The 15,589-nt window shown below is 36.8% G+C and overlaps 1 protein-coding gene across 4 annotated transcripts in view; it reads left to right on the top strand.

Moving 5' to 3' along the window:
* The window catches only part of cdc42bpab (CDC42 binding protein kinase alpha (DMPK-like) b), a 94,834-nt gene that overhangs the window by 71,645 nt on the left and 7,600 nt on the right, over nucleotides 1–15,589 (top strand). For 3 of the 4 annotated variants that reach the window (XM_055149356.1, XM_055149353.1, XM_055149354.1), the window contains exons 19-35: nucleotides 244–349; nucleotides 3,641–3,765; nucleotides 5,358–5,463; nucleotides 5,577–5,725; nucleotides 5,982–6,073; nucleotides 7,712–7,788; nucleotides 10,080–10,115; nucleotides 11,252–11,371; nucleotides 11,994–12,077; nucleotides 12,163–12,268; nucleotides 12,470–12,606; nucleotides 12,768–12,907; nucleotides 13,053–13,134; nucleotides 13,410–13,629; nucleotides 14,001–14,063; nucleotides 14,336–14,589; nucleotides 15,043–15,167. In XM_055149356.1, the coding sequence (XP_055005331.1) occupies nucleotides 244–349; nucleotides 3,641–3,765; nucleotides 5,358–5,463; nucleotides 5,577–5,725; nucleotides 5,982–6,073; nucleotides 7,712–7,788; nucleotides 10,080–10,115; nucleotides 11,252–11,371; nucleotides 11,994–12,077; nucleotides 12,163–12,268; nucleotides 12,470–12,606; nucleotides 12,768–12,907; nucleotides 13,053–13,134; nucleotides 13,410–13,629; nucleotides 14,001–14,063; nucleotides 14,336–14,589; nucleotides 15,043–15,167 (2,022 nt within the window). The remainder of the gene's footprint in view (nucleotides 1–243; nucleotides 350–3,640; nucleotides 3,766–5,357; nucleotides 5,464–5,576; nucleotides 5,726–5,981; nucleotides 6,074–7,711; nucleotides 7,789–10,079; nucleotides 10,116–11,251; nucleotides 11,372–11,993; nucleotides 12,078–12,162; nucleotides 12,269–12,469; nucleotides 12,607–12,767; nucleotides 12,908–13,052; nucleotides 13,135–13,409; nucleotides 13,630–14,000; nucleotides 14,064–14,335; nucleotides 14,590–15,042; nucleotides 15,168–15,589) is intronic. The other variant, XM_055149355.1, reaches the window with a different exon arrangement.

A 15,589-nucleotide genomic window follows, 5' to 3' on the forward strand; every position in this document is an offset into this window, starting at 1 on the left:
CCCGGTCACTCGCACAACTTTCCAATTCATTTTCAAACAGTATCAGATTCTGTATTAATATGTTTGGACTACAAAAATGTCTACCTGGTTTTAGCAGCAAGTATTTTAGGAAAACTGAGAAGGCTCTGGCTACACAATACAATGAGTGCTTATTGTGACAAATTTGTGCTGAATATGAAATGACAGCAATTTAATATATTTAACTTTGCTAATGGGTTTTTGTGTTTGTCATTGTTGTTTTAGCCAATGCGAGCGAGAGGAGTTTGAGACAGAGTACAAGCAGAAATATGAGAGAGAGCGGGTGCTACTCATGGATGAAAACAAGAAGCTGTCCAGTGAACTAGATAAGGTAAGATCACAAAACACATGGATACAAGTATAATTATATTAAATAAAGAAGTTAAATTAAGAGGACATGTTCACAATAATGTATACTTGACCTTACAGTAAGATAAACCTATGAAGTAACCACCTGTTCATCTTATTTCGGACGTTGCCATGGGAGCCGCCATGGTCATTCTGGTTGCATTATTTTGTATGGGCTAATGACGTTGACAATAAGATTTCAAAACTGTTTTAAAAACTTCCAGAGAATTAGTGCATTGTTGACTTGTTGTTGCACTTGAACATTGAGCATGTCACATAAATAAACCTACTTTATGTCAGAGTTTAGCTGCAAAGCTCAAATTCTCCATTGAAATTAATGGGATTCTTGCGTAACCACAAGTGCCACCACAAAGAAAGCGCAGTTTAAAGGAAAAAGTGGGCAGGAAGTCAATATTGTCAACACTGTGCAGTTATGATAAGGGTCTGAAATAGAGCCAACAAATCTTTGTATAATCTGTGTTGAACATTCTGTGGCTAAACTACAACTATTACATGAAGTTTTGTATATATTTAACAGCTAATGTAACTTTTAGTAAGGACCTAGATTACACAAATTGGATTCTCGTGAGTTTTAAGCCATCATGTTGCTTGCTCAAAAGCATACCTGGAATTGTTTTGTTTCATTCAGACAGGTTTGTGTAATCTTTATTATTAGTCTGTTTATATTTATAAATGTCAAAATGCTCTGTTCCACCTTGTGAAGGGGGAACAAGTGTTTTATGTTTGAAATGAGCCTAAATATGCAAGGTTTTGATGACTGAAAAATAAGAAAATAGCGCAACATGGACCCTTTAAGTCCTTTTTCTTTGCCAACACAGTTGACAGACTTATAATGTACTATAGAGTGTAGATAAGCCTTATCTTTTGAAATTCTTATAATAATCCCACCGTGACATTTATAATGATGAATAATTGTAAAATCAGTTAATCCTGACATTTAGTATCCAACTCTCATGACTCATACTTTGACACAGCGCTGTTTTAAAGGGAAGGTTTTCAGATAGTGCAGGAGTAGCACTGCCTCAAAGCCAAACGATGCTGAAGTCCATGGGCTATTGTTACCTCCTCCATACTTGGGACTGCATTATATCTTATCCAGTTGCATTAGTTAAAGGAGTGCTCCCCATCTTGTTGAAACCCGCTCTGTCTCTCCACACTCCCCTCACCGCTAACCCCAGGTAACCCCTATGCACCGCCTCTGCTCCTTCATCGCATTCCTCCGCCCCCCTCCTCTTCTTCATCTCTCCATCCATCCAAGCGTGATGCCAAAGAAATCACTGTTCAATATCCTCCATTACTGCCTCCTCACTCTGAAAGAATTAGGGGATGTGTTGATGTTGGAAATAGAAGTTGGAAAAAGACCCCAAATTTCAGCAATGTTTTAGAAGTGGGAGGCATGTAGACATATGGGATTAGATCTGAAAGCATGTATCTGATAGTACTATAAATGATAAGCACATGACACTATTGTATTCATCATTTTAAGCTTTATATTGTTTTAAAATGTGCAGTTCTCATGGCTGATTAGATCTTTGTGCATACTGGCCGCCGCAAAGACAAAATCCTTATTCTTTTAGCTTCAAAATATTATTGTTTTCCTGGATTTGCCTTTGAACTGTGCGGCTCAGTCTTGGATTGTGCAGTTGACAGATGTAGTTGTAATTGGATTCATATTGCTTGTTTCAGTGGGTTTTTGGGTCTCTCGTAATATTACATAATAAAATAACAGTGTAGTTTAGTTTACCAGTCAAATGTGTTGTTCTCAAACTGTGGTTTAGGTACTTTTTGGTTATAAAGACTGGTACACCCTGATACTGTAAAGTGGTAGCTTAAAGTGTTTTGGGTACATTTCTTGATTTAATTGGAGTTTATAGTTATGTTTAGTCTTTTGTTAATGAATATTATTTTTAAGTTTGGGTAAATTAATCCTAATGTTAATCTGGTTTAATATTCATTTAACTATAATATAAAACATAATAATTTTAGTCCTTTACAGGCATTACTTTACAAGAAAACAGAATTTTCCAAAGTGATACTGGCAGTGAGAAATTTACAAATCACACTGTTCTGAATGAATTAATTAATACTATGTACTGCTTGTACTGCACAGTGTGATTTCTCAGATTGTGAAATGATACAATTGCTGTGTGAGGTCTATTTTTCTTTCAGTTCAGAGCTTAAACACTTAAAATCCTCAGAGCACGCCTGGTTCCATAGCTGTGGAGCACATGATGTTGCTAAATCTTGTTGTGGGACTGTCCCGACTTGTAGATTACCTCAGAGTCCTGACAGAGGAGACGGGCGATCTGTGCCCACAAAACAAACACTCTGTTCCAACAAAAGGGCAGCTTCGAACTTGTAGTGATGTCAGTGTAGCTCCTCTGACGGCTGCGGGAAAAGGGAGTGGTCCCAGTCCAGCCTAGACTCGACTCAGTGCCAAGAAATCATGAAGTCTTTACAAAGCACTGTTCACTTTGTATACGGTCAATTAGTGACTTAATGCCTTTGACGACAGCTTTATGACTGAGTTTATATGTATTTTATTGTATTTAATAGGATGTGCGCACCATTTGTTCTATTATTACAGAGTTTTTACTACTTCTTGAGTAACATTGTTTTGAAGTACACATTGAGCATGTCAGGTCTCTAAGTTAAATAGCATGTAGGTTTTAGACAGTAAAATCTGTACTAATCACTTTTTCGGCCAAGTTTATTATCAGTGTTGAATTGTCAAAATGTATATATTTCAAATCCTAAATAAAACAAAACAGGTTCCAAAGTGCTGCACTTATAAAGATAACATTGTTCATCAATGCATAATTTGTCAATACATAAAGTCAGTACAAAATAGTCAAATATGTGGACGAGTTTTTATGACATTCTGGGGGCTAAAATGTATACACACACATATCAGGGAGCCAGAAACTGGTATGTATTTTTGAACAAGAAAGCATCCTGTAATTTAATAAATGTAAGGTAGAGTTGTTTAATGTCATACTGTGGAACATTTCAGGCAGATGATGACATATAAACAAGCAGGTGACAGGCCCCCAAGCAAAAAAAAAAAAAAAAAAAATAGGTTAAAGGTAGGGCTAGGGAAAATGGTAAATATAGGTTAGGATTAGTCACCTGGAAGTTACTGTAAATCAGTGTAATGTATTTTTATTTTACAATTTATTTTATTGACTTTCATGAGAAAATACTGCACAGTCTGCTGCTCTCTGCTCAATCCCTGCTCCTGTTGTGTTTTCAGCTGACGACCATGTTTGAGAAGCTGAACAGCTCAAACCGTCAGCTGGAGGACGAGATGAGGGAGCTGGCCGATAAGAAGGAGAGCGTGGCACACTGGGAGGCACAGATCACTGAGATCATTCAATGGTAAGATTTTAACTGCCTTTAAATAATCACAACAATTTACAATACAACATCATGCTGACTTGGAATCTGGAAGAAAAGACACAGGAAAAGGATAATATAACAACAGCTAATGTAATGTATAAGATGGGGGATAGAGTGCTTGGATGGGTCATAAAATAAACACTGTACAGGTGCTGTTCAAGAGTCAAGTTAATTTTGCTGAGATAACTAACCATTTTTACTACTCCTTTTACCCTTCATGTAACTTGTTAAAAATATTATTAGTTAAATATTTGAGTGTGTATGCAAGTTTGAACAGGGTGCAGAGAATCTAGTTTTTGTTTCACATGAATACACCCATTAATTACATGCAACTGTCAAAATATATTTAAATATTAATAATACAGATTGAACCATGAAGCAGTTTTCCTGTTAAGAGATGAGATTGTTTGGGTACCCATTGGCTTACCCCAGAGACCAAAACAAGCTTAGCAATAAATTGGTATTAAAAATAATTAAATTTTAACGTATCATAAATATATATTCTCTTGGCATTTATTGATACTTCGAAGCTGAGGTCAACACCATTCTCTGGGGTTGTGATGCTAACTGTAAGCATGTTATGTCTTTGTTAGACTTTAATCTGAGTTGAATTTAATGTAATCTTAGTTACAAGTACAACAGGTGTGTGGATTTGTGCTGTTAAACTAGTTCCTCTTACATAACATTACAGTCACAAGATAGCTAGTCTTAGCCAACAGTTTTTCATTTAGTCACTCTCACCTTTTTTGTTGAAAATCTAACACTAAACTGGACACTTGTACTGCTCACTGGCTCCTAAATATGTGTTGTTTAAATCCATTTTGTATTTGAGTATTTTGAGTTTTCAGACTGCAAAACCTTTTGGCAGTGTTTGCTAATGTGTGCATTGTGTCTTTATGGTAACTAGTGAACATTCTGCTAACACTCATACTTTGAGAACATCCCCTGTGTAGTATCAATTGAGGATCTAAAAGTCTCCACAGCCAAGCCCTCAGTCAGACTCTTCAGTTATGTTGTCTATGAATGTGTGGGGTGTAAATTTGCAGTGGGACATTTGGCACATGGCTGTTAAGATGAGAGAGCAGTGACCTGTCTGTGCAGCTGACAGCTCTGTGCGTCCAGGCTGCAGTCTGCACATAGCACGCATACCTCACATAAACACAGGGAGGGAGGAGGCTGGGGTCCATACAGAGAATCCGTGGTGAGGGGAATGTACAGATACTGCTGTTTTCATGATGCACAGTGACCCCTGGTGGTCAGTCATATATATGCAGAGTTTACTGGGCATGATTTTGTGAAGGTACGTATGGCTTTTTTTAAAAATCCATAAATATTAGTTGATCAAATAATTCATATCTTGGGACCCATTTTACATTATTTAAAAGTTGACAATTCAGAATAAATTATAGCTGGAATTGCTGTATGTATATCTCTCAGTATTTATTATAGGTACTTTTTCTTTGCGTTAGTGGGACATTTTTTGTAGTAAAAGATTTGAGCTGTAGTTGGCCAAATAAGTAATTTCTTTGACTAATTATTGATTGATTGATTTTTTATTTTTATTTTTTTAGGGTGAGTGATGAGAAGGATGCTCGCGGTTACCTTCAGGCTCTGGCCACAAAGATGACGGAGGAGCTGGAGGGACTGAGGAACACCAGTCTGGGAGCACGGGCCACGGTAAAAAAAACAGTTTACTCTAACAGTGCAAAATTTTTCACCCCATACAGTTGAACTTATTATTACTTATAGGTATTATTAACTTATTACATTATTTTCTTGTTTTTGTTTAGGACATGCCTTGGAAGATGCGTCGTTTTGCTAAGTTGGACATGTCAGCGCGTTTGGAGCTGCAGTCGGCCCTGGACGCTGAGATCAGAGCCAAACAGAGCATCCAGGATGAGCTGAACAAGAGCAAGGCTAACCACATCTCCACTGAATGGTGAGGGCATTGTTTTATTAGAATTATTATTATTTCAGTAATTTAATTCATAATAGTAATAAACATAGCAGTTACTTGCCTCTTCACAATTGATTAAAAAGGCTTCGGAATCAGATGCAGAAGCTCACAGTGATCTTATTTTCTTCCTAAGGGCTGTTTTTGTTTTAATACTGGGACAGAAGAGATTTAACTTTTCACTTTATTACATGAAAAATTGGTAACAGTGTTTTAATTATTTTGGTTCCTCTTTCCGTAGTAAACTACAGGAGGTAGAGGCGAAGAATCAGGAGCTCTTGGCTGAAATCGATCGCCTGAAGAAGGAAACAGAGGAGCTCCGGCTGCGCAGAGGTACTCATCATACTACCATTATGTCATTGAGCAGTACATTTTATCACACACTCCTGCATCAATGTGTGGCTGGAATTACACTTTATGTCTATATTAATTTATAATTGTACAGTTGTGGTTGTGGTTAAAGCTAAAGCCTAAGCCCACCAACCAAGTCTGTACAGTGAGTCCTGACAAGCCTCATACAAGAGGTTTATTTAAGTTGGTGATTAGCGCCTTAAGGCTACGCAATTTAACTTTCTTTATTTTGGTATTGCGGTGGACATATTTCTACAGTAATTGAACCACAGTAGTCCATCAGTGAAATTGTGTTTATTTCACCACTTGAATTTGCAGGCAGTCAGAAGTTAAAGCCAATTATGCCTAATAAATTTGAGCAAATATTTGTTTCAGTTATTAATCTACTTAGACTTTGACTTTATTGATCCACAATGGAAATTATTTGGACTCAGTAGCTCACAGATCATAATAAATATAATGACCAAGCACAAAAATATGAAAATATAATAATAGTAATAATAATAATAAATGCATATGAGTCACAAAAATAGCAAGAAACTGCTATCATGTAAGACATAAGTATTGCATATGCACAGGGAAAATAAAAATAAAGTAAATATAACTTGGCTATATACAAGAAGAAACAGTGCAAAGATTAATTATTGATTGACATGACAGAAGATTATCTATTACTTAAGGGTGAGTTGTTGAATATTTGTATGGAGTATGGTATGAATGTAGTAAATAAATCTTTTAAGTTGCTCTTTTGTAAATTTGATAAACCCTTAATCTCAGTACTAGGTAGGAGGGGATTATATATTTAAGAAAGGACTTGTGCTAGGCCCTACTGGATTTTTAACATAACCATATTTAAAAGTCCTATATTACACAAAATTGACTCTTGTGAGCTAATGTTCTTACCTCCTCAAAAACATACGTGGAATTGGGTTTTGTTTCATTCACATGTATGAGTAACCCGTTATTATTTGTCTGTCTACATCTCCAAAGCTCAAAATTCTCTGTTCTACCCTGTGATGTCATGAAGCTGTAGTTTTCATGTTGACATCTACTTTTTACCTTCAGTTCAGTAGACATAAGCAATTCCAGGGTTGAAATTATCTGAATGATACTAGTGAAGATGTATGGAGTTTGGAGCATTTCTTGTATTATATTTTACTGATATGTATTTTGTTTAAAGTAGGATAAACTTTTTGGGAAGTGTTAAAAACAGGCATTCTTGTTTTGGTGCTACTTTCTCAGAAGTACCTCTTTGGCTTTCCCACCCTTCCTTTTCCTCCCTTTTAATATTCTATTTTTTTAAGCTTTTCAGTCTTGTTTTATTGCCTAGAACAGGGTGTTTTCAGTTTGATAGAAGAACTCAGCATAAATCTGCAGGGTTTGTGTGTTAAACATGTGTGAATGAAACAAAACACAACTCCAGGTATCCAGGCCCTTTAATATAAGTGCACTTGCTGTTGCGTTGGATTTAAACCAGTTCACATTACATAAGCTCATTAAACATGTGCAGTGTAGTTGAGTGCTTTGTAAAGTAGGTCATATGAGGTCGTCCTGTGACTTGTTTTAATGTCTTTGATGATCGCTTTCATTATTCAGTTTTTTTCTTCTCCATGTTTGAAGGCGTCAAGCACCAAGATTCCCAGAATTCCTTCCTGGCTTTTCTCAATGCTCCCACCTCAGCCCTGGATCAGTTTGATGTAAGTATTTAGCACTTAATTAGCTGTTCTGTAATATTTTACATTTTTATTTTGAGTTCCCCTCCAGTCTGTTCTTATGTCTTTCTATTTGTTATTTTTAAGTTTTCTTTTCATGTGACTTTCTTTTATTTTGGTTCCTTTTTTTGCTTCATTCTCCTCACCATCAGGATTCTTACTCCTCATCCTCCTCTTCTTTAGTTGAGTTTTGGGAAGACGTAAGTTGGTTTGTAGCTTCAATAGGCAAAGACCCTGTATCTGATAGTAATTAGCTAGCTACAAAAATGCCTTGATTAAGTGCCAGTTTGGGCATCAGTGCCATAGACAGAAGAAAATCATTGATAAAGTGCATTGTGCAACTTTTCTGGTGGAGGGTCCGTCGTCTGCTTTTCTCTGTGCAGATGCTATTGCTTTGTCTGAAATGTTTCACATTATGGAATTAGACCTTACTGTCATTGTGGTGACCAAACCAGACCAAGTTACAGGTCAGATCTGTGAAGAGGCAACACTGCTCACAGTCAGAATGCTTCTTTTTCTACGCATTTTAAGCAATAAAATGACCTGTAATTGAACTCTTGTAAGGTAGATCTTTTTAATGTCATGTTGTGGAACATTCAAAGTAGAGCAATGACATACCCATGGAAGCAAGAAGGTGACAGACCCATTACTGAAAAATTACATAGTGCACCTTTGAGGTTCAGACTGTCTTAAAATTACGGTAGATGTAATCACTGCTTTACTCATATGCCTGGGCCCTTTTACAGTGAATGATTATAGGGTTAATGAGTTCAGTGTTATACCCCAATATTTTCAGTGCTATGAGACACCAAGTGGCACCAGTGAGCAGCAATGGTGTAACTGGATTTTTTAAGTGCATTTATTTTGGTAACTCTTTGAAAAATTGTCTCTAATATTTTAACTTGGTGTCAGTCTAGTTGCCATTTCTCCATAAATAGTGTATGTAATATTCATGTTAATTGAACTTCATCTGACCAATGCTAACCTGTCATTGCTCAATTATATATTACCTAGACATATGCTAAATAAAGTACCCTCTGCAACATTTCCAGTGGTATGATATTTCTTAGCTGAAAATTGTGTCTATTTTGCAACTGAAAGTAAATTAATTAATAATTAATGAAAATCAATAGAAGTCAATTTACAATACATGTAGTGGCTCTGTGTCACAAGGGACTGCTGCTGTAGCTTGACTTGCATTAACGTCTACTGCCTTTTGGTCCTGGACTGTACTGTGAAATTTGACAATCTTCGTTTTAAAGTGAATTATCAGATTGACAAAGATCACAGTACACCTCCTTTTTGAGCTGGCATTTTCTGAAGTTAGTTAGTTAAATCTAATTGGGTGATGCTTTTAGCGTTCGATTCCTGCTATTTAGTACATTTGTGAACTTTTGTAACCTCACCTGCTCCTTCTTTCACCCGTGTGTTGTTTGTATTTTTTTTCTCAGCCCTGGTTCCGCAGTAGTTAATTCTCTCCTTTCAACAAAACCTGTCAAAAGTTTGGATACACTTCTGGAAACCCTCTTTAAATTTTATCTGCCTCAGACATATTTACTTTCATTGTAGCAACTTTGAAGGAAAATTTTACAATACCTGGAAACAGACTAAACAAAAACAATAAGGGTGGGTACACACTAGCGAGCACACACCACACCAAAATAAGGACTAAACTGGAACTAAACCAGGACCAAATAAAGTCTACATCTGGAATAAACAGGGCTTAATCCAAGACCAAACCACATTTAAACCAGGATTAACTCATTTGATAACCACATAAAACTCTTATAATGGATTAATATAGTACAATGCATTAGTTCAGTGGTTCTCAAACTTTTATATTACCTAAAAAAAAAAAAATTGGCCTTCATAGCACCACAAAATCTAAACCAGGTTTTAAACAGGACTACACCAGTTCTAAACTAAAATAGGACTACAGTACATCATGACATGAGCATTCTAAACTAAAACTAACCCAAAGGAGGACAAAATATTGAATATAAGAGATATTTTGAGAAGTACCACACTTGGAGAAACAGTACATTAGTTTATTATCTGGAACTAAATTAGACTGAAAATGACTAAATCTGAATCTAAAAACTAAAATTGGCCACTTAAAATGTTTCCTGAGTATTTCCAAAGTTAAACTAAATGTGTCTAAACTTTTGACTGGTTCTTAAGTGTTTTCTTGCTGTTTAATCCTCTCTTCCTGTTGTTCACTTATATCTGTGTCTGTTCCACTTTTCTCTTTTTCTTTCTCTCTCTCTCCACTGAAGCGCTCACCCTCCGTTGGCCCGGCTAAAGGCAGACGTGTAAGCATCACTGGCTCTTTAAGAAAGCTTGGATCGTGGTTTTCACTCTATTGTTTTGCTTGATTTTGTGTGTGGTGTGGCTGTGTGGTTGTTTCAATATTTGCTCCTTGCTTTTTGGAAATGGTGACAAGGTTATCTCATGTGAAATCTAATCATTGCATTCTGTTTTAAAAGAGCATTGTGTAACTTTTCTTCATGGAGATATTATTGCTTTGTCTGGAATGGTTCACAGTGTGGCATTAAACCTTTCTATCCTCGTTGAGACCAAAGCAGACCAAGTTGCAGGTCAGATCTGTGGAGAGGCAAACCCACTTACAGTCATGCCTGTTTTTCCTGGTATCTTGGAGTTACAAAAACATCTGTAACTGAATGAATAAGGTAGAGCTATTTAATGTCATACTGTAGACCATTCTAAGCAGAGCAGTGACGGACCCCAAACCAAAAAGTTACATAGTGCACCTTTAAATTTGGCATAATGAATTGTTTTGGTTAATTCTGTAATAAGACAACAGTGTTACTAACTAATCATGTAACCTGAATGTATATAATTTGACATTTAAGGATTATTTTATAGGTTTTAGGCAAATCGTTCCTTCCTGATATGAAGTATTTATTTAATGAGGTCTTTTCTCCCAGTGAGCTATAATGACAGACCTATAGCTATAATTATAATTGTTTGATTGTTGCTATGGCAGTTGAGGCCTGTTTCCATAGCTTGAAATGCACAGATACAACTATCACTGAAATTAGTCTGAAACACCAACCAGATCAGCTCTTAATCAACATACAAGCTATTCTGTACTTGTTAAGAGCAAGTTACAGATTTTGATTTATTTTAATAATAGGTCTGTTTTCCATGAAATTACCATTTGCATTGTGTGACAGTGGACTGTGCTTTTGACTCCATGTGTCTTGTCTTGCTTGTTTGTGCTTTGTGTATGGCTGTGCATGTTTTTTGGAGAATGCTCAAGTCCTATGAAAAAAGTCATTATGAAATTTGGGTTTGAAGTAAAAGTCTAATATTGGCATGAACTGTCAAAATCAATCTCCACTGACTCGTACTTTCTCTCCTCTTGTTTCTGTGATATTTGAGAATATTTGTAGTACTTTTTTGTTGATGTTTCTTTCTTCTTCAGGTGGACTCCATGGATAACTTCACTCCCTCCAACACTCCCTCCAGAGAAGATGACCCCAAAGCCCTGCTCAAAAACCGCTCGCGATCCCCCTCCATGGCCAGTGATATGGAGCCTATTGAGGTACTGTATACTGACAGACATGGAGATTACTTAAACTATTTTGTACTTGCCCATAAATTCATATTTGTCAATGTTTATGTAAAGGTGCACTGTGCACCTTTTCTGGTGTAGTTACTTGCGCCTCCATGAAAATGTTATTGCCTTGTCATCATCAATCATAAAGGATAAAAGCAGGTTACAGCACTATATAGCTATATTACAGGTCAGATCTGTGGAGAGTCGCCCCTATTCACAAAAGAAATTATTCTATTTTTGCATATTAGAAACACCTGTAATGAATAATAAATACTAGAAACCTATGTTTAATGTCATATAATGGAACATTCCATGGAAAGCAATAACATTTCAGACAAGTAGCAGATGTGCAGTGCACCTTTAAAGTAAAATTATTTACAATTATGTATACGAATTTAAGGAATGACATAGGCTGTCTATGAATGTGAATGTTTTTTGTCTCCCCTAGACAAACCATAGACTAGAAACCTCATCGGAAAAAAATACAAAACATTTTGACATTATTAATTACAATATACATTTCACTCTGTAAATCACAGTGCTGCCAAGATAACCCTGCATAATGATTGATAGAAATCCATTAAAACTGTGTGTTGTGTTTTTGCAGTTGATAGACCACCCAGGCCGAACAGTCCAGACTCCCACCATGAGGTCAGGAGGATATGGCAGCATCGGACGCTCCTCTCCAAAGGTTAACTACATTACATAAGACATATAATATTTTGATATCCTTGATTTAGATGGAAATAATAATGTTTCTCTCTTTATTTCCTTAGCCCAAAGCTCATCAGTTTGTAGTGAAAACGTTCAACACCCCCACCAAGTGTAACCAGTGCACCTCCCTCATGGTGGGGCTCATACGCCAGGGTTGCACATGTGAAGGTAAACTACAAATATAACTTATTTCATTTTATGTCATTTTTATGTCTCTTACTACTACTAAATAAGTTTTTTGTAAATCTGTGCTTTCACAAATGCCCATGCTTATTTGCCTTTTTGCATTTATTTTATTGTGCTAATGAACCACTGTGACCAAGCCTAAAATCTGTTCAAGTCATTCTAATGTTGTCTCTCTCTCTGCAGTGTGTAACTTCTCGTGTCATGTGACATGTGCGGACAAAGCTCCTGCCGTTTGCCCAGTGCCCCAGGACCAGACCAAGGGCCCTCTGGGGATCGACCCACAGAGAGGCATCGGCACAGCATACGAGGGCACTGTCAGGGTGAGTGGAGACACATATTTCATTTGTTTCTTACGACCACATAAACATGAAAAGATCATAATTGATGAATTGCGCATTGAGTAAAAATAGTTCTGTGATTTGTCCTGTCTAAACAAGGATTATCAGCATAATGTAAATTGCATGTATATTGTGTGTTGCAGGTTCCAAAGCCCACAGGGGTGAAAAAGGGCTGGCAGAGAGCGATGGCTGTGGTCTGTGACTTTAAACTGTTTCTGTACGAGCTCGGAGAGGGCAAAGCTACACAGCCCAGTGTGGTGGTCAGCCAGGTCATAGACATGAGGTAACAGTATGGACTCTTTATTATTGATTTGAGAAACTGATAATATTTTAACTGGTTGTAACTAAGTTGTAGCGAGATGGCGCAATTTTGTCTTGTTTATTTCCTGAGAGTGTAGTGGTAAAACTGATTATGTCTTTTTATTCAGGGATGAGGAGTTTTCAGTCAGTTCAGTCTTGGCTTCAGACGTCATCCACGCCAGCCGCAAAGACATCCCGTGTATATTCAGAGTAAGTATAGTTAAACATTTCCAGTTCACTATTAACTTGCATTGCGAAGAGGGTAATTGGGGTAGAAATAAACTGATGTTGGGATGTTCGGCCTCAATACACATTTATACAGATATATGTCAAAAACTATTTCTCTTTTCTAAAATAATAGAAAATACTTATTTTGAATGAGTACAGCTTTAATTTGTCAAAATTAAGTCATAAAATCAAATATGGTGTTAGATTTCATCATGAAGCTTCCTCTGTAGTCAAACTAATCTGTTTTTGTTCATCAGGTCACAGCGTCTCAGCTCTCTCCCTCCAGCAGTAATAAGACCTCCATCCTGATCCTGGCCGATAGTGACCAGGAGAGGAACAAGTGGGTGGGCCTCCTCAACGAACTCCACCGAATCCTCAAGAAGAACAAACTGAAGGAGCGCTTTGTGTACGTGCCCAAAGAGGCCTATGACAGCACCCTGCCTCTAATCAAGACCACCCAGTCCGCTGCCATCATAGGTGGGCATTCTCTGTGTATTTTCCTAAAGAAATATGTAGCTAATAAGTGGGGTATCGGTTTGGCAGGAAGGCATTTCAACATGGTTTGGCTTGATTTTTATATTTTAAAGTGAAGACAGGTTATTGGCGATTAACCAGTGTAAGCTACAATATACAAATAATAAACGATAACTACAAATAAATGATAACCCTTGGAGTAGCATTGGATATATATATATATATATAATATATAATATATGTATATTTATTTATTTATTTATTTATTTCAATCCAGCTGTCAATACAGTGAACCAAACTGCATTTATGCACTGGGCAAGTGGTAAAGCTGTGGGTTTTACAAGATTAACGCATTTCTGTTTCATTTTCTACAGATCACGAGCGCGTTGCCCTGGGAAATGAGGAAGGACTTTTTGTCGTCCATGTCACCAAAGATGGTAAGTGGTATCAATTTTAACACTACTCTTAAATGTGGAAGAACTGAACTGAATAATGTACAGTGCTGGAAGTGAAAAGACGTTAGATGATGTGGTAACAGTGGGATAGTTTCTGTATGTGTGTTCATTTTATGAAGGTGTACCTGACTTTTCACTATATATTTTGTTATGGAAAAAATATATAATTAATTTATTTATTAATTTCAATTAAATACGGAAAAAATATAAACTTGACTCTCGTATAATTCTGTGCTTATTTGTACTTCCTTCAGAAATCATCCGTGTTGGGGACAATAAGAAGGTGCACCACATAGACCTGATGGCGCAGGAGCAGCTGTTGGCCGTGATCTCGGGGAGGAATCGTCACGTTCGTCTGTTCCCCACACAGGCGTTAGACGGCCGCGAGACAGACTCGTTCAAACTGGCCGAGACCAAAGGCTGCACTAGCGTCGTGTCCGGACCAGTGCGCAACGGCGCCCTCACCTGTCTGTGTGTGGCCATGAAGAGACAGATCATCTGCTACGAGGTACACACTGTTGATTTAATATAAAACTTTACAATTATAATTCAATAAAACTCCAAGGGAACACATCACCCAATGTGGACAGTTATATCACTATATAATTATGTAGAATATTATGTAGAAAAAAAGTTTAGTTTTTTTTCTTTAGAATTGGCAAAGACTTCCACTTAAAACCATGTACAGATGACTACTATTTAAAACCTTAACCTTCAATATATTGTGTAAAATATTATCAATGAAATAACAGTTAAAATGGTTTAGAACACACATATAATGGTTTAGCAGTAGGTTTTCGAGCACTGGGTTCATTCTTCAGCATGGTTCTAAAAGTCCCAAGGCCCAATTTTACTGGGATGGACTCCAATTACAACATCAGTAATAGGGGAAAAATAAACTTAACCGTGAAATTGTTTTTATCTGTAAAAGTATTTTAAATTCTTGAACCATCTGTTCCAGGTGAATAAGAGTAAAATGCGTCACCGGCGTCTCCGGGAGCTGCAGGCCCCAGGGCAGGTGCAGTGGATGGGGCTGCTCAGTGAGAGACTCTATGTGGGATACCAGTCTGGCTTCACCAGATACAGGTGATTGCACTGCGCTACTGCTCAGAATATTTACCTTATAAAATGAGGTTTATTTCATACTTTCATACCCTACTGCATCTGGAATTTATGGAATTGTAGTTGCTTTCATAACTGCCAGTTTATTTCAATGTGTGATCATTTAATTGAAACTGTTTGCTACTCTGCCCACAAAATCTATCAATAAGGTTTATATGAAATGCTACCCGATAGCTGCTTTTTATTTCTACATAAGTAATACTATTTTGAAGATAATCTTATTTAAGTACAAATCCGATTGGCCTGAAGATTCATTGCTATCAGTGTAAAAAATCTGGCAGTTAATACACAGATAAGTAATAAAAATGGGAATGCAGTCAAATCAAGATGAGAAAGGTACTTGTTACAAGGGAAGATAATAATAAAATATGATATAGATATACATA

Source organism: Boleophthalmus pectinirostris, unplaced genomic scaffold (genome assembly GCF_026225935.1).
Source record: "Boleophthalmus pectinirostris isolate CB_2022bp ecotype Guang Dong unplaced genomic scaffold, ASM2622593v1 HiC_scaffold_13, whole genome shotgun sequence".
Lineage (NCBI taxonomy): Eukaryota > Metazoa > Chordata > Actinopteri > Gobiiformes > Gobiidae > Boleophthalmus > Boleophthalmus pectinirostris.